At 44.3% G+C, this 22849-nt stretch overlaps 1 protein-coding gene across 3 annotated transcripts in view; it reads left to right on the forward strand.

Moving 5' to 3' along the window:
* Positions 1 to 22849, forward strand: part of SV2B (synaptic vesicle glycoprotein 2B) — a gene marked incomplete at both ends in the record, with an annotated part of 59971 nt that overhangs the window by 19965 nt on the left and 17157 nt on the right. For 2 of the 3 annotated variants that reach the window (XM_080690944.1, XM_080690942.1), the window contains 7 exons: positions 3000 to 3180; positions 3538 to 3689; positions 7728 to 7861; positions 9210 to 9299; positions 15345 to 15455; positions 16252 to 16340; positions 19217 to 19381. In XM_080690944.1, coding sequence (XP_080547070.1) covers positions 3000 to 3180; positions 3538 to 3689; positions 7728 to 7861; positions 9210 to 9299; positions 15345 to 15455; positions 16252 to 16340; positions 19217 to 19381 — 922 coding nt within the window. The remainder of the gene's footprint in view (positions 1 to 2999; positions 3181 to 3537; positions 3690 to 7727; positions 7862 to 9209; positions 9300 to 15344; positions 15456 to 16251; positions 16341 to 19216; positions 19382 to 22849) is intronic. The other variant, XM_080690943.1, reaches the window with a different exon arrangement.

Raw genomic sequence — 22849 nt, forward strand, 5'->3', positions numbered from 1 at the left:
TTATTGTTTATCTCTCTAGAAGGAAGAAGCCATTCCTCATTTAGAAAGGAGTTCTGGAGTTGAGCTAAGAAAAAAATAATCTAATTCTAGAGAACTAAAAAATCTGATCAGTTCATATCTATAAAGATTAGTAAAGTATAATAGTTAAAGAACAAATTGGTTTTTTGAAGAGAAAAACAATATTGACAAACTTTTAGTTAAACTAAGAAGAGAGAAGACAAAATCAGAAATGAAAGAGGAGATAGTAAAATTGATAACACAGAAATATAAAGGGTCATAAGAGACTAATATGAACAATTATAGAGGAACAAATTTAAAAATGCAGAAGAAATGGGTAAATTCCCCAAAATATACAATCTGCCAAGGCACAATCATGAAAAAAAATCTGAATAGCCAAAAATGAGTAAGGATATTGAATCAGTAATCAAAAACCTCTCAACAAAGTAAAGTCCAGGACCAGATGGCTTCACTGGTGAATTCTGCCAAAATTAAAAAAAAAGAACTAGTGATGATTTTTCTCAAGCTCTTCCAAAAAATAAAAGAGGAGGAGACACTTCCAAATTGATTACCTTGTTACCAAAGTCAGGCAAGGATACCACACACACAAAAAAAAATTAGAAGTCAATACCCCTGATGAACACAGATGAAGACATGCTCAAGTCAAATTCAACAGCACATTTAAGAGATCACGGAGCAGGATCAATTGGGATTTATCTCTGAGATGCAAGGATGGTTTGACAAATGCAAACCAATGAACACTGTATGGTACATTAACAAAATGAGGGATAAAAATCATATGGCACTCTCAAGATGCAGAAAAAGCATTTAACAAACATCATTTTATGGTAAAACTCTATAAATCAGGTAAAAAAGAAATGTACTTTAACACAATAAAAATGATTTATGACAATCTCAGAACTAACATCACATTCAATGATTTAAGTTGAAAATTTTTTTTTTAGATTAAGAACAAGGTGAGAATAATCCACTCTTTTCACTTCTATCAAACATAGCACTGGAACTTCTAAACCTTCTAAGAGCAATTAGACAATAAAAAAAGAAAAGGCATTGAAATCATAAAGGAAGAAGTAAATCTTCTCTGTTTTCAGATAACATGATTTTATATCCAAAATCCTAGACTTTACCAATGAACCTCACCTTTTTCTTTTTTTTTTTCCTTTTTTTTTTGATACTCGACATTGAACCCATGGTCACTCTACCACTTAGCCATGGCTATAGCTCTTTTTGAAATTTTAAGACTGAGTCTTGCTAAGTTGCCTGGGCTAACCTCGAACTGGTGATCCTTCTGCCTCAGTCTCCCGAGTTGTTAGAATTACAGGTGTGCACCACTGCCTCCAGCCCCAGTAAAACTAATAAACTCACTAAAGCCTCAGGAAAGGAAAGTGATATGGAAAAAGTCATAGGGTTTCTCTATACTTATAGTAACTGAGATCAAGAAAACAATGCCATTTAAAATATCATCAAAGCCGGGCGTGGTGGCGCACGCTTGTAATCCCCACGCTTGGGAGGCAGAGACAGGAGGATCGCGCAGGTTTGAAGCCAGCCGCGCTGGCTTAAGAGACCCTGTTTCCAAATAAAAATATATTAAAAAAATAGGTCTGGGAGTGTATCCCTGAGTTAGAGGGGCTTCCAAGAACCCCAGTACCACCAAAAAAAAAATCATCGAAATATTTAGGAATAAATTTAACCAAGACAACAAAATATTTGTACACTGAAAAATATAAAGCATTGATGAAAGAAACTGAGGAAGACAGAGATAAATAGAACAATATCCTATGTTACAGATTAGTAAAATCAATACTGTTAAAATTTCACACTACCCAAAATGATTTAAAGTACAGGCTCTATCAAAATTCCAATGCCATTTTTTTTATAGAAGTAGAAAAAAAATCCCAAAATTTGTATGGAACTACAACAAGACAAAAAAATAGTAAAATCAGTCTTGAGCTAAGAGAACGAATCAAATGGCATCACAGTATCTGATTTCAAATATGCCTCAAAGCTACAATAATCAAAACAGCAAGGCACTGGCATACTAACATAGAGACAGCTGAAGCAGAATAGAGAACACAGAAACAAATCTATGAATTTATGGTCAGCTGATGAATGGTTAATTGTGCCAAGAAAACACAATGGGGAAAGGACACATCCTTCAGTGAATGGTGCTGGAAACACTAGATATCCACATGCAAAAGAATGAAATTGGATACGTATCTCACATGGTTTATAAACTATGCCACCTTCCCCTAAGAGGGCTGGACATTGATTGTAGCTTGAAAAGCGTCCTTCATGGCCGTGTGATAAGATAGTTCTCTCTCCCTCTTGGCAACTGCTGTTTTTCACTTGTACCGTTTTCTTTCTACCCGACTTTTTCCATAAACATGTTGCCACACTTTGCCCTGGAAATTCTATCCTTAAAAATACCTTCAGATGGGGATTTTTTTTCCCCACAAACACTTATCTTGATTAAGAGTAAACTTATACCATTTCCCTCGTCTGTGGACTGTTCATGTAAAAGAATACTCTTTAAGGAAGGTCCAGGTATCCCAGTTCCCACTGATGTGTTGGTATGTGTGCATATACGTAAACCCTGGGGCTTCTTTTTGGGAATGACATTTGTCAAAACAGTTGTATAGCACTGCTAATTTTCCATGAATATCTTGTTACATTTCTCTTTATTGGAGGGGAGAATGGGGGATTGAACCCAGAGACATTTTACTTCCAAGCTACACCCCACTGAGAGTCTCCCTACATGGCTGAGGCTGACCTTGAACCCATGGTCCTTCTGTCTCAGTCTCCCAAGTACTGGGATTAGAGGCATATGTCACCACGCCTGGGTAACATTAAAATAATTTGATTTTTATGTCTATGACAGAATTTCTTGCATGGGTAAAAACAAGCATCGGGTTTTCTAAACATCAAATGGTTTCTAATGCCTTGTCTTCTCTGTCCGTCCTCTCCCTTTCCCCTTCTTACAGGGCTGATCGTCTACTTAGGAATGATGGCAGGGGCCTTCATCCTGGGCGGCCTGGCGGATAAGCTGGGAAGGAAGCGCGTCCTCAGCATGTCTCTGGCCATCAATGCCTCCTTCGCCTCCCTCTCCTCCTTCGTGCAGGGATACGGAGCCTTCCTCTTTTGTCGGCTCATCTCTGGCATAGGGTAGGACTCTGAGACCTTGGTCTGGCCCTTCCTTCACCAAGGTTTCATCCACTCTGTGCACCACCTCCATCGGCCCCTTGGCTGAGTTTTTGTTTGACTTCCAAGGTGCCGTGTTCAAGTTGAGCCTTGGCTAGGGCGAGGGGGAGGGTTGGGCTAAAAAGTCAGTATACATATATGTAAATAAATATAAAAATCCCAAGATTTCTTCCATCATGTAGAGAAGAACTGCCTGGCTGGTCCCACAAGTTCTGGGGTGACACTCACAGAGCCCAAGGGTGGATGTAAGATAACTTGGCTTCTATTAAGACTGTTTTTAGTATACAACTTGATTCTGTCTGGCGTTTTTTCTTTCTGCAGCATCGGGGGCTCTCTGCCAATTGTTTTTGCCTACTTTTCGGAATTCTTATCTCGAGAGAAGCGAGGGGAGCATCTGAGCTGGCTGGGCATCTTCTGGATGACTGGGGGTATCTATGCCTCTGCCATGGCTTGGAGCATCATCCCACACTACGGTGAGGCCACTGGCTGAAAACCACCCGGGCCCCATCTCTATGTCACCTGTGTGCACAAAACCTCTCCAGTCCTTACCCTTATTCCCATGCACGACCTGATCTAATCTTTCCAAAGAGCTTCTAGCATTGCAGACATAATGTTAATTCGTGTGGACATGTGGTGCTGGGGTTTAAACCCAGGGCATTCTACCTCAGAGTTATACTCCAGCCCTGTTTAATTTTTTAGTTGGAAACAGGGTCTTGCTAAGCTGTTGAGGGTCTTGCTAAGTAGTTAAGGTTGGCCTCAAGCCTGTGATCCTCCTGTCTCAGCCTCCTGAGACAGTATTCCTCCTGGAATACTGGGATTCCAGGCGTACACCACCATGCCCAGGTGGTAGTGTTGATTTCAATACACATGTCCTTTTAGAAATAATATAGTCTGCCCTCCTTCTTTCCCTCTTTTCCTCACTCCTTTTCCTTTTCCCTTCCTTTTAGTTGACATTTTCCTATCTGTATGACTATATAAAATCTGTAACTGTCACACTTTATTTTAAATAATCTGATTAATGTTTTAATCAAAACAGGCATTACCTGTTTTGAGAAACCCTGTTTAAGAAATGCCTGTTTAAGAAACCCATCTTAGAAATAGGGTAGACTAGAATCACAGTTTAACAAGGGTGATTATTTATTTTAAGCCTCATTCTACCAGAACCAGATGTTCTATCCATCGTGAACCAGACATTTGATGATATTTCTCAATATGCCTGAGATAGTAATCCTCTAGCAAATGTGAGGGTGACTACAGAAAAGGAGACCGATGTCTGTGTGTGGCTTGTGTAGCCCATTTCATTGCGTTTGCAAGAATGAACGATGGGAGGTCTTGGCACAGAAATTTGGATGCCTGACTCGATGTGTGAGAAAATTACCAAATTCAGAATGTTTTCCTGGGAACTCATGGGCACAGCTCAGGGGAAAAAAAATGGATATATTATAAAAGATTGATTTTCATTGTAGTCAGTACTACCAGATGTTCGTGACATCCTGACAGAGAAAAGTAGGCCAAGCCCGAAGATCAACAGAGCAATCCCTGCCTCCAAATTAATATTGTTCCAAATATTTGGAAGCAGATCACCATTTAATTCTGATTTAATTTTAGGCCCCAAAGATGTGCCTGATGAAGGCAATAACAGTTGCATTACAGAAGTCGCCATAAAAACCACAGAGGCACTAGGGGTTGCGCACATATTGTCGTCAAGAAAAAGATCTGTCTGAGGAAGAATACTTTAGGAACATCCTGTGTCTGCCTCCTTTCCGTCCTGTCTGTCTGTCCATCTGAGTCTGACTGCTGTCTAGTTTTGATCAACTTTACTTCTAATGATGCCAGGAGAATTTTTGGACAGAAGCTGAGAATATGTAAATATGGCTATGATTTTTTCTTCCTCTTTCTAGTATTATTCTCAGGAGAAAGGAAGGACTTACTTTCTAATTAAAATTAAAAGGAACAAGCAAAGCCCAGTAAGAAGGAAGAGACCAAGCTGTGCAAGAGGAGATTTGATTGTAGTGGAGCGTGTTGGATGAAGTGTGTATTCTGTGTCTGGGGCCACGTGCGCCTAACTGGCCCCAGTCCCATATTTTGCCACCTGGATTCCTTCTGCTTAGTCCTTTAATTTTTCAATTAGCATAGAAAAGATCTGTAGGTAGCTTAGTGAGGCTCTCAGCAACTTAGTGAGATCCTGTTTCTAAATAAAATATAAAATAGGTCTGGGGGTGTACCCCAGAGGTACAAGGCCCATGGATTCCATCCCCAGTACCACACACACACACACACACACACACACACACACACACACACACACCTGTAGGAACAGCAGATATTGATTAGAGTCATAGAAAATACAGTCATATTGCTTATTTATAGAATATAACATTTAATTGCCATGGAAGTCATAGAAAATTGCACACAGAAGCTGCCACCACTGGCATCAGCCCTAACGTATAAAGTAAATGAACTAGAAATTTTACATCCAAATAATTATTTACCCTCTAAACTTTAAAGATCAACGTGCCTGTGTCGTTTTGTCTTGTGAAAATATCGTTTGAGTTGTCTTCGGAGATGCGTTGAGCAGCATCCGGTCTATTTTAGAATCTCAGCCTTCAAAGGAACAGTTATTTTGCTGATCTCTGTTGAGAGCCATCCATTTTATTCACCTCCTTGGCACTAAATGTCATGTAGCTATTTCTAAAACATCAGGTGAGTTATGACGGGTTGCCAGGAGCTTTCATACCTAGCAAGTCTCCACGCTAGAGTTGTGAAAACCCGCCATTACAGCAGCGTGATAAGCCCAGGGCTTGAACTGTGAGCTCCAAGATTGCAAAAGTCCAGGCTCTTCCCACCGTCTAAGTGCTCCTGAAGAGAGGGAGGCTGACCACCTGCTCAGGAATAATGCTTGGACGTAATTTAGCAATCCTTGCAACAGTGACAGCTGAATGGAACCTGGTCACCTCTCCATTTCAATGATAGTAACCTTCAATTGAATGGAGAAGTTTTTACTTCCATTTAAAAAGAATCTGTGTAGTCATCTTGCAACTCACAGTGGTTTTCAAAGTGTGGTTCTAAACTCTGAATTGGGATGGCCTAGAGCTGTTATTGTGTGTGTGTGTGTGTGTGTGTGTGTGTGTGTGTGTGTGTGCTATAGGAGATTGAATCCAAGGGCATCCTATCTCTGGAGCATGCCCCCAGCCCTCTTTCATTTGAAATAGGGTCTTACCAAGTTGCTCAGAGTCTTGCTAGGTTGCTGAGGCTGGCCTCGAACCTGCAATCCTGATCCTTCTGTTTCAGCCTCCTAAGTTCTGAGATTATAGGTGTGTGCCACCATACCCAGCTTGTTATTATGTTTTGACCTGGGGGAGAGAATTTCCAAGCCCTGGGCCACCTAAGGCCTGTATTGGTCTTCTGATGAGATGAAGGGTCCCTTGGGCCCTGAACTCACCCAACCAGATAATTTCTCAGGACCCAGAAATTTCTGTGACAGGGATCAAGGGAAGGATGTCCCTTCTCATCACAACCATGTGTCACACTTGTCTGCTTGGGGTCTCTGATCTGCAGGAGAAACTGGGGGAGGAAGAAAGGGGGCATCCAGCAGAAGTGGGTATAATTCTGGGCCATTACTCGTCAAGGCAGATGGATAGAACATGTTTTATTTAATAGTTCATTCACTTAAAAACTAGTGCTGGATGTGGTGGCATATGCTTGTAATCCCTGTGCTTGGGAGGTGGAGACAGGAGGATTGCGCAGGTTCGAAACCAACCATGCTGGCTTAAGAGACCCTGTTTCCAAATAAAAATATAAAAAATAGGTCTCTGGGAGTATAGCCTTGAAGTAGAAGGGTTTCCAGGAACCCCAGTACCACCAAAAACCCAAAAAAGCAAACAACTAGTGACACCTCATAATGATGCATGATTAAAATGCACCAATAAATTAAAAAAAAAAAAAACAAGCCGGGCGTGGTGGCACATGCTTATAATCCCAGTGTTCGGGAGGCTGAAACCAGAGGATTGAGGTTCGCGGACAGCCTCAGCTACTTAGTGAGGCCCTCTGCAACTTAGTGAGACTCTGTTTCAAAATAAAGAATAAAAATAGGGCAGGAAAGTGTGGCTTGGAGGTCAATTGCCCCTGGGTTCCGTCCCCAGACCCATAAATAAATAAATAAATAAATAAATAAATAAATAAATTTAAAAAACAAATAGAAATAAACAAACAAAAAAAATGTTGCTTCTGTTTGTATTCTAATTCAAGATTCCGTAAATGTCAGACTAGGTCTAGGCTGAGGGGTCTGTTTAAATGCAGAGGATTCCTGGGTCCTATCCCAGAGCAATGACTCAGAAGTTTTGGGGGTGCAGCAGGGAGGCAGCATTTGACGCAGCTCCCCCAGTGATGCCCCTGTGCCCTTGACTCCCCCTGGTGATGCCTTGGTGCCCTTGCCTTGAGCGCTTGGGCTTCGGGATTTGCTCTTCTGCACTGGAGAGAAGATTTGCCAGAAACCTCCCACTTCTTCACAGGCTGGGGCTTCAGCATGGGGACCAATTACCACTTCCACAGCTGGAGAGTGTTTGTCATCGTGTGCGCCCTGCCCTGCACCGTGTCCATGGTGGCCCTGAAGTTCATGCCAGAGAGCCCCCGGTTTCTGCTGGAGGTGAGTCTGACCTTGTCACAGGCCCAGCAGCCCAGCGGCCCAGCCTTGCTCCTCCCAGCGCCCAGGCTAGCTCACCTTCTTTCTCGACTGCGGGCTGCAAGCACCCATCACTGAGCTGGGCTTCCCTCCTGTTGGTGAAGCTCACAGGTTATGGATTCCTGGCGGTCAGTGCTGGGGGCCCAGGGGCTCACCGAGGGCAGAGCAGGTGCCCCCTCTGAGCCAGGCAGTGGTGGAGGAACCCTGTGGTCCTCACTCTCTCCAGAGTGCCCTTGTTAGGAGGTTCTCTAAAGTTTCGTGCTGTTTTTCCACATCGCAGCAGTGGGCATTATGGGAAAGCTCGTTGCTGCCCCAGCGCCTTCAGGACTCCTCTACGCAGGACCCCTGCTCACCAGAAAGCTGCCCCAGGAGATGACTGTATGGGCCTTCCAACTTTGGGGGCCTTCATTCTTGTACTGGTGAGATAGGGCAGGAGCTGGTAGAAGGGCAAGGGTACCCTGAGGCTCCCGCAGCACCAGTCCACAGATTCCATTTCTCTGTCTCCTTCCTGAGGTTTCTGCACAGTCATCCTCCACAGCTAATTTCCTCCTGCCTCCGCTGATCAGGCGGTCATCTCAAAATTCACCCTTTGTCATGCATCAGTTTCCTGGAGTTCCGAGAATGGAGGGATTTAAAGCAACAAGTGAATCTCACAGTTCTGGGGCTGGAAGTCCCCAGTCAAGGAAGCAGCGGAGCCAGCTCCCTCTGGAACCTGCCCTGGAGGACCTTCCCAGGTCCATCCAGATTCCCCTGGCCTGTGGGCAAGTTTTGCTGGTCCAGCTCCTTCAGCTGCATCTCTGTGGTCACTTGACACTCTCCTGGGTGTCTGTGTTTGCATGTGGCCGTCTTTCTATGAGGACACCAGGCATAGTGGATTAAAGGCCCTTGTGCTCTGTCTGGGATGACTTTGTCTTAACTAATTACACCCGCAGCCTTCCACGTTCTAAACAAGCCCGCATTCAGAGGCCACAGTTAGGACTCTGACCCATAACGTGTTGCTTTCTTGGTTTCTCTCCTGCGTGAGAAATACGGCTCCCATCCCAGGTTCGTTCAGCCCACAGCCACAAGTAGTCACCCTAGTGGATAATGGCAAGAATATCCGCTGTTCCACGTTGGAGGCACAACCTCATTTTCCTTCCGAGATGGGCTGGGGCTGAAGCTTGTTCTAGTCCTGCTCATTCCCTTCATATTCACGAGTCCAGATCCAGCCCCCGCCTCAGCTCCCTCTTAGGTTTGCTGGGTTTTCCACCCTTAGTGAACCGAGGGCGTGCTGGGCTATGAATTTCCACGTCTCCTTTGTTGGTTTTACCAGATGGGAAAACATGACGAGGCATGGATGATCCTCAAGCAAGTCCACGACACCAACATGCGGGCGAAGGGGACGCCAGAGAAGGTGTTCACGGTGAGCGTGCGGCTGCCTGCGCCAGCTAGGGGCGGGGCTCCTCCACGGTGCAGTTTACTTACATGCTAAAAACAATCTTACTGTGAAATCACATAACAGAAATTTTGTCAAAAAACAGAAACAAAACAAAAAAACAAACAAACCCTGGTGGTATTCCTGTCGCTTTAACATAATCATCATTTGGGTTCTGATGAATATCTTTGCTGGCTTTTTCCTTGGGTAGTGTTGCAAAAGAGCGACAATAGGAAAAGCTATCTATATTCATATGGGTATAGGCATATATGCACACATATTTACGTATGCATATTTAGTTGCATTCACGAGCATTTTATGTGTTGCCTCGAAGTATTCATAACAATCGTTTTTATGAACATGAACGTCAGGAACCTTTGCAGTTTTCCTGAGATGTCCCTAATGTTTGGGGTTGATTTACCCTGCTCCATTACTTTGTTTTGCTATACATATTATTACATTGAATCTTCTCATGTGCATAATCCCTTCCCCTTCATTTTCCGAGTTTGTTTTCTAAGGGTGGATTCCTAGAAAGAAAATGACTGGCTCGAAGAGCATGGATATTTTTATAGCTCTTGAAGTAAACTGCCAAGAAACATTTCATTAGGTTGATGCCGCTCCACAGTACCACAAGCAACAGGGGGCCCATTTCTGCCCACCTTTACCAGCATCGGTGATTAGCCCAAATTTTGTTTCTTGTTTGTTCAAAAAAGCAAAAAAAAACCCCAAAAAACTATAAATGGTAATTCCATGCATGCGTCCGACTACAGATGCTGTATTTGTACCTGCTACACACTGTGGCCAGCCACAAGGAGCGCCTGCTGTGGGCAGCGCTGTGGACTCGTTGTCATCATGTCTTTGAATCCCTTTTTCTCCAGGAAGCTTTCCTGGATTGACACCCACCTAAATCTCATTGAATTCTTTTGATTTTTTGGCTTCCATCATTTCAGTGTGGAGTAACATATTTGTCCTTTTTTTTTTTTTTTGTAGTACTAGGGATGGAACCCAGGGGCATTCTACCTCTGAGCTATACCCTCAGCCCTACTTTTTATTCTTTATTTTGAAATGGGGTCTCACCAAGTTGCAAAGGGCCTCACTAAGTAGCCAAGGCTGTGTACGACCCATGATCCTCCGGTCTCAGCCTCCCAAATGCTGGGATTACAAGCATGCACCACTACGCCTGGTGTGTTTATCCTTCTAAACTTGTTTTGTATAACCTTTGACCCTCAGGGAGGATCACGGGGTAGCTAAGCACCTGTACCTGGAGCCAGGCTGTGTGAATTTAACCTAAGTTTGGATATTTTCTAGCTGTGTGGCGTTCAGCAAGGTACTCTCTGCACCTGTTTCTTCACTGGGAAAAGCAGATACTAATATCTATAAATACAGTTATTGTAAGGATTAAATAAAGCAGCTGAAACAATGCCTGACATGGAGTTTTGTAAGATGTTAGTTGTTCTTAGAACGGTCATGACATTTTTTGTGTGTGTGTGTGTGTTACTGTTGTTTGGAAACAGGGTCTCGCTAGGTTGATGAAAGCCTCACTACTTGCTGAGGCTCTTTAGCAGTTCTTACCCAGGGCTTTCTAGAAGAGCCATGTCTAAACTAATCAGCTCACCTGGGTCTACTTGAGCTCCTTTGTAGAGAAGTGAGCCTGTGTTCTCTCTTGACAAACCTGTTTTAACATGTTAAGAGGTAACTGCTGGCACTCAGACTTTTGAAGAGTTTATTTGAGCAGAAAGTGATTTATAAAGTAGAAGCTCCAAGCCAGAAGTGGTTCTGGGCACCACGGGAGGAGAACAGGAGAGAGCATTTGTCTATGAGCTTGGATGAGATTGAAGTTTGAGCCTTATTTAGGCGATCATTATTGAGGCTGTCTTATTTAGACTATCCTGGTGGGCATTTCAAGATAATATAATGAGTGCCAGTTGGCCGGCTGTGGTTGGCTGAGCCTAAGTACCATTTTGTCTGAAATTCTGAGTTAGGTTTGGTTTGCTTATATAGGAACCCAGAGAATTAGACGCAAACTCATTCTAATGGCCCCGGACTTTATTTTAACACACATAAGCAGCCTGATGTTGAGGAATGAGATCTTAGCCTACAAACCATAAAAACCTCATGTTCTGAGTTCCTCATGTCCTGAAGGGATCCAGGGAAGAAAGTTCAGGGAGAAATCAGTGATTAGGTGATCAGAAAACTTTGGAATTGTGTCTTGTCTCCACATGCATGCCAGTTCCTAGGCCCTCAGACTTTACTTCTGCTTTTAGTAATTTTTACACAGTAGGAAAATGAACAGGTTGCAGATTCATGATTCCATAGTGACTTGGTCATATGAATTATGTAGAAGTGGGTGACTTGGATGGTCCAGAAAAAAAAAAAAAAAAAAAAAGCAAATCAAAGCAAGGCGGAAGGAAGGAGGGAAGAAAGAACCAGAAAGGCTGACTACCCCAGATAACTGGCCTGGGGCTGGCACTTGGGCCAATAGTTGGCCCACCTTGGTGGAGTTACCTGCTCCCTCCCTGTGCCCTCCGACCTTAGTAAATAAATGACTCATCAGTGCACCCAGCAGCCTACGAAGATGAGAAGAGGGCAGACCAGAGTGTCAGCTGGTGCTCAAGGCTAGGACCTGTGCCTCCTCCCCACTGTCACCTGGGGCCCCAGGTTCCCCCAGCTCCATGGCTGCCTCACCAGCTTCTGAGCTGCCACCTGGCAGGTGTCCCCAGAGAAGCCTTTGCAAGGGGAGGGAGGAGCATTCGGCTGAGAACCCTGCTCTGCTGGGATTGGAGGAACACCAGCCATATGCTAATCTAGATGAAATCACAGACAAGTATTCTAATTAATCATAAATTAGAGCAATCGTGCTTGAAGTTGTCAACACACCCACTCCCAAGTCTCTAGGGAAGGGGCTGTTATTTTTTTCTAAGGAGTAAAGAGAAGAAAATGGGAGGGGATAGCTTGGTGCTTTCAAGTGTTTTTTGAATTTTTTCCCCAGAAACGTTTTTATTGATGCCTTGTAACTACACATCACAGTGATGTTCAGAGTGGCCAACACATCCCTGCATAAGTGTGTATTGTGTGTTTCCCTTCGGTGTCTACCTGCTCCCCTCCCTCCCCAAAGATAGTCTTTGTGAGTGTGTGTGTGGTACTAAGGATGGAACCCAGGGGCTTTTACCTCCGTGTTACACTCTCAGGCCTATTTTATATTTTATTTGGAAACAGAGTCTCATTAAGTTGCAGAGGGCCTCACTAAGTAGCTGAGGCTGTCTGGGAATCCTCCTGTCTCAGCCTCCCAAGCACTGGGATTACAAGCGTGTGCCATCATGCCTGGCTATAGTCTTTACATCAAAACAAGTAACTTTTGTATGAACAAAGGGTTATTTGAACAGTTTCACTTTCTGTGACTGGCTAATTTCACTAAGCATATTATGAGTTCCAGCCAATTTCCTTCCAATTGCATAATTCTGCTTTTTTTTATGGCTGAGTAGAATTCCATTATATGGACATACCATAATTTTGTAATGCATTCATCTGTTGATGGACACCTAGGCTGGTTCCATAGTTTGACTGTTGTGAATTGAGCTGCCATAAACATGGGAATGCATGTGTCCCTGTAGTCATCTGACTTCAATTCCTTTGGGGAGATCCCAAAAGTGGTATAGTTGGGTTGGAGGGTGGCTCCATTCCCAGATTTTTTTTTTTTTTTGGTAGTACTGGGGTGCCTGGAAACCCTTCTACCTCCAGGCTACACTTCCAGACCCATTTTTATACTTTTTTATTTGGAAACAGGGTCTCTTAAGCCAGCGAGGCTGGCTTCGAAGCTGCGCGATCCTCCTGTCTCCGCCTCCCAAGTGTAGGGATTACAAGCGTGCGCCGCCACGCCCGGCTCCTTCCCAGATTTTTAAGGAGCCTTCACACTGACCTCCGTAGTGGCTGCGGTAATTTGCCATCGCGCTAACAGTGTGTTAGATTTCCCATTTCACCATATTTTTGCCAGCATTTATTGTTGTTTGCATTCTTGATAGTTGCCATTCTAACTGGGGCTAGAAGGAATCTCAGTGTAGTTTTGATATGCATTTCCTTGATTGCTAATGACGTTGAACATTTTGGTTTTTGAAGCACTTTCCGATTTGGTGTCACTCCTCCCCTCTGGCCTCCTTTGGGGTGACTGGGGTTCATGGTGTCCATGGAGTGTCGGATAACCTGAAGCCTAGCTTCAGCCTGGTGTTCTCCTGCAGAGCCTGCAGTGGTGGCTCTCAAGTTTCCCTGTCTGGCTGCAGGCACAAGAATATTTGCAAAATCTGCAGACCCAGGTCTAGAAGGCTCAGAGACTGTGCTTTTATCAGATTTTCCAGTGAGTGCCTGGCCCTCCCTAAAAGTCTAAGAACCTCTGTAGCGAGGGTTTAGAGAAACACCACCACGCGCCCGCAGGCCTAGTGCAGGCAATGGGGGGTGAGCGGTCCATCCCCTGGCTTGGGTTTCCTCTCTGTGGTTTGTTCAGCCCCATCTCTATTTCTTTTCTTTTGTATTCTCACATTCTCGGTTCTTTGGCCAGAACTGGAGATGCTTGTGTGACTTGTGTTTTGTGCCTAGACAAAAGGCTTGTTGAAGGGGGTGATGGAAACCATATTTGAGTTTTTTGAGTGTGTTTTTGGATTCATTGGGGGAGATTTTGAGCCTGGGCTTTGAGAGCTTGACTAAGAGTTTGTGTGTTAAGGAATATGCTTAACGTGGCAATTAGTTATGTAATTCAATGGTTGCTTTAAACATCTGATTAACTTGGAAGTCACTATCATGGTGAGGGAGAGTTTCTGACATTGGGCATGCCAACTTTCAGAGGCTCTTGGAGGGAACATTGGGTTATGCCACTCTACCCCCTTCAGCTCTTGGATGTCACCAGAGAAACCAAGGATATCAGGCAGGTCATGATTTTTCTATTAATTAGAATTATTAATATCATTATTATTATTGTTATCATTATTATCTGTTGAAACAAGGAGCATTGTACTTCCAAGCTACACCTCAACCCTATAGATTTTTATTTTTTTATTTATTTTTATCTTTTTATTTCTGGTGGCACTGGAGTTCCTGGAAGCCCTTTTATCTCCGGGCTACACTCCTAGACCTATTTTTACAAATATTTTTATTTGGAAACAGGGTCTCTTAAGCCAGCGTGGCTGACTTCGAACCTGCAGGATCCTCCTGTCTCCGCCTCCCAAGTGGGGGAGATTACAAGCATGCGCCACCACGCCCGGCTAGATTTTATTTATTTATTTATTTATTTATTTATTTATTTATTTATTTATTTGTGGTACTGGAGTTCCTGGAAGCCCTTCTACCTCCGGGCTACACTCCCAGACCTGTTTTATACTTTTTTAAAAAAAATTTGGAAACAGGGTCTCTTAAGCCAGCACAACTGGCTTCAAACCTGTGCGATCCTCCTGTCTCCACCTCCCAAGCGCGGGGATTACAAGCCTGCACCACCACACCTGGCTAGATTTTTATTTTTGAAAAAGGGTCTTACCAAGTTGCTGAGGGGTCTCACGTGGTTGCTGGGGTTGTACTTAAACCTTTGATCCTCTTGTCTCAGTCTCCCACCATGTCCAGTGCATTGTTATAGTTTTAAAATATGTTAAGTAGTAGCACTTCTCTCCCACACTATTGCCTGGTTCTGTGGTGTTTGTATTAATTAAGGACAGAGCAATGAATTTTAATGTGGTATCAACTTTACTGTGTGTAAGGCAGATTTTAACGAAAACCCACTGCGTTGTGGGATCTCTAATATACATATAAAGACACGATTTGGTAAAGATTCTGGTTCATTTTTGTCTGCAGTAGGACATATTCACCTTCTGAGAAAGGTCCCCAAGAGGTGTTATGTGTACCTTTGTTTTAAAATCACATAACTAGAGAGTCACCGAAGACTCTTCTAGCCTAAATAAGTGAACAAACTCATTGCATTCGTGAAACAAAACATGGAAAAGGAAGTTCAGAAGACAAAGTGGGGTCCGGATCCTCCAGCCTCTCGTTCCTTTCCAGGTTTCCCACATCAAGACCCCTAAGCAAGTGGACGAATTCATCGAGATCCAGAGTTCAACTGGAACTTGGTACCAGCGCTGGCTGGTCAGGTTCACGACCACTTTCAAGCAGGTGCGGCTGGGGACCTATCTTGAATGTGGGGGTGGGCTCTATGGGCATCCGTAACCTCGATGGCCGAAGAATAACAGCCCTGAACACCTTCACCAGCCGGACAGCGTGATGGAGAGAAGGCAGCCTGGGCTGGGGACATCAGGGTCCAGCTGAGTGCCCTCAGGGCACGGACTCTCCGAGCCTCTGTCTTTCCTTTACACACCTTTCTTAAGGCAAAGATTTGGAGTAGCTGTTTTTTTTTTTTTTTAACACCCTTCTCTCTAAAACCTTCTCTTTAAGTAACCCATAGGAAGGGAGAAGGAAGTACTCTAAGAGCTCCTTGGAGTTTTACTGATTTGGGCAAGGATTGTTCGTGAAGGGCGGTGCCAGTTCTCTGGGGCACTGGCTCCTCCAAGCAAGAAGCCAGTCGGCTTTTGAGCACAGAGGCAGCTGACAGATGGGCTGTTGGGTCCGGATGGTGTTCCTGACTTGGGGTCCTTACACGTCAGGGAGCATTTGGAATACGGCCCCGCCCACAGGCAGGGAGAAGTGCCACTCCAGGATGCTCAGCGCCTGCCAATCCCAGCTCAGGGCCCTCCTGTCACACTCCTGGGATTTCATATTCCTGGGGAAAACATTACAGGGCTATGGGGGTTTGAGGCCCGCTAGCAAGAAGAGAGATTTCCTTGTTACCCCCGCAGAGCTGTTATCTCTGGGATGTTCTCTCCATAGGCTCTCAGACACTTGTATTAGGAAATCTGAGAAATGAGCTCTTCCAATTTTCCTCCTTGAACTGTCCCCTCCTGTGCTGTTTTAGGTCTGGGATAATGCCCTGTACTGTGTGATGGGGCCCTACAGGATGAACACGCTGATTCTGGCCGTGGTGTGGTTTACCATGGCCGTGAGGTAAGCTCTGTCTCACTCAAGATCCTTGTGCCCCGGGAGCCCCTTTTATAGGTGGAGGATTAGAAGTGTCTCTAACACATGGGTTTGTATCAGAGGAGATGCTTTTGGCCACAGGGGGCAGGCAACACACTCTAGGGGCTTCTATAAGGAAACTCTGATTCCTAACAGAAGTTTCTAGGGAATTGGGCTGCAGGGGCAGTTTCAGCCTCAGGGTAGTTCTCATGGTGACTGGAGGATGCTGTTCTAGGTGTCCAATTAACACGAAAAATATATCAAGGAGGAAGAAGCTCCCTCCCTCCACCCTCACCCCCATCTTTACTGAGGTATAACTGGCATATAAAAATGTATATACTTAAGGCATTGTATGACCACAATCACATCGCATGGTTACTATTTTCTTGTGAGTGTGTCTGTGGTGACAGTGCTTAAGATTTTCCCTTTTAGCAGATTTCAAGTAAACAATACCGCATTGTTAACTGATTGTTAATTGCTAATGGTTAGCTAATAGTTCTTGGTATTAGGGATTGGACCTATGGGCATTCTACCTTGGAGTTACAACTCTAATCCTTAAAAAAATTTTTTTTTTGAAAACAAGTTTTCACTAGGTTGCTGAGGGGCTCACTAAAGTGCTGAGGTTGTCCTCGAACCTATGGTCTTCTGTCTCAGCCTCCCACATGTTGAGATTACAGGCCCGTGCCATCATGCCTCGCTTAGCTACTCATTAATGAGGGAGTTTTGTTTTTAACAGGAAGGGAACTTTTCCCAGAAGGCCAGCAGCCAACTTTCTCTCCTGTTACAATAGCCAGATAGGAATCATGTGTCTGTGACTAATCTAATCACTGGCTAAGGGGGTGGCATTTTTAAGGATTTCCCAGGAGGTACCGGTACCTTTCCCAAGGGTTGATACAGAATCTAGTTTCTGTCCACAAAGGAGAAGCAGGGAACAAGGGCTGAGTAGGCAGCCATCAGTGTTGCTGAGAGTATACCACAGATAAAACAGTGAGCCTGTGCAACAGTAAAGAAAACCAGTGCTACTCAATAAAGAAAAGTAAACTAGAATACAGTGGTAGCGTAGCTGGCTCCTCTCCGAGGCTGCAGACTCACGTGCCAGCCACTTTGGTACCCTCCAAATAACATGGCCCATCTTTCCACGTGAGTCTTGGGGACCACTTGTTGCATTGTGGAAAGGCTTTACTGTGTGTCTAAAGAGCTTGCACTCATTTCTGGCACATAGTATGTGCTCAATAAATTGCTACTGTTCACTAGGAACTGTTGGCAAGACTTTAAGCTTCCACCTATGAAATGGCTTTGCTCACCGCTGCTTGCGCCCAAAGACACGCTCCTCCCCCCAAAGCAGAGGTGCTCTGATGGCCTCCTTGAGGGGGAGGGATGTGGGGAGACCTAACGTCCTCTACGACTCATTGATGGCTACCTGACCTTTTAGCTTCACCCAGTTGAAGGCGTGGAGGGCGCCCCACCCTGCTCCCGTCTAATTGTTTACTTCCATCTGGGAGAAAACATTTCTGAAGCTCACTATGACAGACACAAGGATTAATTCAGTGACAGAAAAAATAAAACAAGCCTTGTTTGTATTTATCTATGTTTGATTTAATTTTGTAGACTAGGTAACGCACTTCAAATGTTGAAACAACAGAGACTCCCAAGTCCATTTCCTGTTCCTTCCACCCACTCCCTTCTGCCTCTTGAGTATAATCATTTTTTATTTTCCAATTTATCATTCCAGTGATTCTTTTTTTTTTTTGCAAATGTAAGCAAATAGCTGTCTCTATATTCTCATTTGTTTCCCCTTCTCTTACTCGAAGGAACACATTGTGCGTTTTCTTTTTGTTCTCGGTGATTTATCCCAGAGGTTCTGGTGATCTCTCCACACCAGTAAAAGTGAGGTTTCTTCATCCTTCGTTAGAGCAGTACCTCTGTCTAGCAGTCCATGGTCAAGTCTCACGCTTTATCCAACCAATGCCTCCTTGCTAGACTGTTGGAAAGTTTCCAGATTTTCGCTATTACCAACAATGCCAAGATGAGTAATGGCACTGGTTACTTTGTATTTGACCTGGTTTATCAGTAGAATAGATTCCTGGAAGTGAGATTAAAGGTCCACAGGGGGCCAATCCATCAGTAATATTTTCATGCATTGACAGAATCTCTCCTCTACGTGATATTGTTTATTTTCCCTCACAATTTAAGTGGTTAACCTACAGTCTCACCAACAAAGTGTTTTAGCAAATTTTTGGACTCTGCCAATCTGGTAGCTGTAAAACGGTAACAGTGTGGTTTCAATTTGTATTTCTCTCATTGTCAGTAGACTTGAGCATCTTTTTGAAAATGTTTTAATGTCCATTTTTTTGAGTTGGAGATCTTGGGTTTTCCAGGTATAAAATCATATCATCTGCCAGGAGAAATAGTGATTTTACCTCTTGCTTTGCAGTTTCCATTCCTAAGTTCTTTCTCCAGTTTAACCACGTTATAGCATAATGTTTAGTAGTGATGTGTTAGCAGAAAATTTTTTTCCTGCTCCTGACATTAGCGGGAATATCTTTAGTGTTTCCCTTTTCAATAAGATTCCGGCTTTTAAACAGAGATGTATTTTTTCCTGTGTGTTAAGGAAGGGTCCACCAATTCCTAATCTAGTGATGTTTATAAAATTGAGAACGAGCCATCTTTAAAAATGAAAAGCCCATTCAGCATCGATGAGGATGGCCATCATTTTTCTTGAGTTATATGATTAGATTTTCTAACAATGAGTCAAATTACTAAGTTTAAGAGGAGTCTGATCTCTATCGAGCTGGGAGTGCAGACTCCGACCGCAAAGAAATGAACCACGCTGCTGCTCAGACAGCCTGCCTTCCTCATTACAGTTACTATGGCCTGACGGTCTGGTTCCCCGATATGATCCGGTATTTCCAAGATGAAGAATACAAGTCTAAAATGAAGGTGTTTTTTGGTGAGCACGTGTACGGGGCCACAATCAACTTCACCATGGAGAATCAGATCCACCAACACGGAAAACTAGTGAATGATAAGTAAGTGTATTATCCCAGGGTGTCCTCGGGCCGGGGTGACACCTGGAACTGCCCTGGGGGAGGGACATTGGGAAGAAAGGAGTTCAGCATGCTTCTCAGGTCATCACAGCCCGTCCTGGCTGCTGGAGACACAACCAATCCCCTGGTGGCTGAGTCTGAATTGCGCCGACTCTGGTCACCCCCACCACCCAGAGAGCGGGCACTTGGCTGGGGACAGTCCGTCTGGCCATCTTTCCTGACCTCCTTTCATGGAAAGGCACAGAGAGAGCTGTGTTCTGATCATGGCGCCCTATCGTTCACTCAGCTGGGCAGAGGCCTGGCTGTACCTTTCTGGAATTGTCTTTAGCAAAAATGGTGACTCTTTGAGCGACTAGGCTATGTAGTGGTTCCGGGTCCCTGAAGCAATCTGTGACCTGAGTGTTGAACTTTATCCTAGGATTCTGGAAGCTTTTTTCATGCCAGAGCTATTATGGAACTACTTAAAAAAAATTCTTTCATCTAATATTACCTCATGGGGTTGACTAGTGTGCTCTGTGGTCAACCAGAAGTGTTGATCTTCAGGTGAAAAACACCGGTGTGTACTAGAAAAGTCCTGCCACATCTCTGTGGCGCCGTTTCCTCAGTCCATTTTATCTTCTAGTCCTGGATAGCTGAGGTGGACAGTGCCGCTGGCTGGGTTTTGAGATGCCTCCTTGAGGCTCCCCTGTGAACGTCACACAAGGGGTCAGGACAGGACATTAGATAAACTTCCCCTAGACCATGTTATTTGCTCAGCCGAGTATGGGCTCCTCTGCGATTTCCATTCTTGAGTTGCACTTAGCAAGCTTGTCGGGGTGTGAAAAAGAGCGTGCCCTGTGCTAGTGGTGGCACCAGAAATACGGCCCAGATGACACTGCGTCAGTGACATAAATGGCCCCGTATTTACCAGCACTAAACAAAACTAACAGCACAATTTCTGACCTTGAGTGAGTGCTGAGCCTCCCCCAACCCCTCTACTACCTCTGTGTCTTCAGTCTCAGTGAAGTCCCTGTCTGTAGTGACTGCTGCCCACTTGGAGAGAGGAATGTTGTATAGTGCGTGGAGTCTAGGAGACCCCTCCTCCAGCACGGGCCACACTGCTCTTCTAGGCCTCAGCAAAGGCTTGCTGTTAGGCAGGATAAGGAAGTGGGAAATAAAAGGGGAAATATTATTTCCACAAATATATGATTGTTGAAGAGGAAGAATTATGACTATTATGGGGTTTAAAAATTTTCTGATTATACGCCGGGCATGGTGGCGCACACTTGTAATCCCCGCGCTTGGGAGGCGGAGACAGGATCGCGCTGGTTCGAAGCCAGCCGCGCTGGCTTAAGAGACCCTGTTTCCAAAACTAAAAAAATAGGTCTGGGAGTGTAGCCCGGATATAGAAGGGCTTCCAGGAACCCCAGTACCACCAAAAAAAAAAAAAAAAAAAATTCTGATTAAAATAAAAGATGAAGCTGACTGACAAACATCTGCACACCCACATGCTCAGATATCCATCCATCCTCTGCGGAGGCCCCTCAGAGTGGCCTTGGTCTGCTGAGAGAGGCCCCTCCAAGTGGCGGCTCCAATGCTCCCCCAAGATACTTCACCCTCTCGGCACTTTAGCCCAAGTCAGGGAGTCTAGTGTCGGCATGCCAAGGAAGAAATGTGGTCCTGCTTTATGCGAGCACTTTGGAAATGTTGGGAGCTGAGGGACATCATGGATGACTAGCTGTCACACGTGATGTGACACCATTCCCAGCAAAGATGAATTCACGGAAGAAGACCCCATCTGGGAAACTCCCAAGGTTCTGTCACAATCTATGATAGAAGCAAAATGATGATAGTAGTGTCAGTAAAGCCAACAAGAGTAACTATGGAGCCAGGTATGGTGGTGCACACCTGGAACCCCAGTACTTGGGAAGCTGAGACAGGAGGATCACAGGCTTGAGACCAGTCTCAGCAACTTAGTGAGACTCTGTTTAAAGTAAAACATAGCCGGGCATGGAGGCGCACGCTTGTAATCCCTGCACTTGGGAGGCGGAAACAGGAGGATCTTGCTGGTTTGAAGCCAGCCACACTGGCTTAAGAGACCCTGTTTCCAAATGAAAATATAAAATAGGTCTGGGAGTGTAGCCTGGAAGTAGAAGGGTTTCCAGGAATCCCAGTACCACCAAAATAAATAAATAAATAAATAAATAAATAAATAATAAAGTAAAACATTAAATAGGGTCGAGGAGTGCAGCGCAGAGAGAGAATGCATCGAGTTCAATTCCCGGCACCATCGCAAATACCCAAACAAAACAAAAAGAATAACTATTGAAGCCAACTGTGTGCCTGTGCTGAACATAAACAATCTCATTTAATCCACATAAAACTCCCCCAGGGCAGAAACATGCTCTCGTCTGTAGGTAAAGAGGGAGCACCGAGAGGTTGATTAACTTCCTCAAGGTTGCACAGCTAACGGAAATAGAAATGGCTGTCTCCTGACCCAGGATTCATACAGATATTACCAACTAAAATATCATGGGGGTATTCTCCACTCCACATTCTTGAGTTGCATGCCGTTCCCACATCACACAGTTAACCGTGATGCCAGGATCTTTGTTTTTTTTTTTTAACTAATTAACTAATTTATTTTGGGTTTTAGAGCTCTAAGACATAGGTATGCAGAAATAGAAATGGCTGTCTCCTGACCCAGGATTCATACAGATATTACCAACTAAAATATCATGGGGGTATTCTCCACTCCACATTCTTGAGTTGCATGCCGTTCCCACATCACACAGTTAACCGTGATGCCAGGATCTTTGTTTTTTTTTTTTAACTAATTAACTAATTTATTTTGGGTTTTAGAGCTCTAAGACATAGGTATGCAGAAAGGGGGGACTTTGGGTCTGCTTTGTCTTTTTAACTTGTTCCAGCTTCTCCAAGCTTTCAGCAAACTGCTGACGGGAGCAGGAGAAAGCCAGGAAGGACCGGTGAGGACTGGTGAGGGCGGGATGAAGGCGGTGGTCCCATCTCAGGAGCCCAGGACCCCTGGGACCATCGACCTCCTGCCTAGGGTCTGGGAGTGCATAGGTGCACGAAGGAGATATGACTGTAGATGTTCTACCATGATTCTATGCTTCAAAGGCTTGTAGATTTTTTTTTTTTGTGATTATTAAAATAGAAATTCCTTCAAAAGTTGTAATGAGCTAATTGCAACTTCCGTTGTGTGTCTTTTAAATTGTGGATACTAAAAGTACAGTCACTATCACTGGGAGTCCATATTTCTTCTCCCTTCCTCTCTACACCCCTCCCCAGTCCCAGCAAATTGTTTGAATAAAAAAGGTATTTTTTCCCTTGGACAAATCAGGAACCTTGAACCGCACTTTGCTTCTTTTCTTGAGTTCTGCTGCCCTCTGCTGGTCTTATGGCAGACAACACTTCATCTTTGAAAACTCCAAGTCCGAGGAGTTACAG

The sequence above is a fragment of the Muscardinus avellanarius genome, assembly GCF_963383645.1.
Source record: "Muscardinus avellanarius genome assembly, chromosome: 3".
Lineage (NCBI taxonomy): Eukaryota > Metazoa > Chordata > Mammalia > Rodentia > Gliridae > Muscardinus > Muscardinus avellanarius.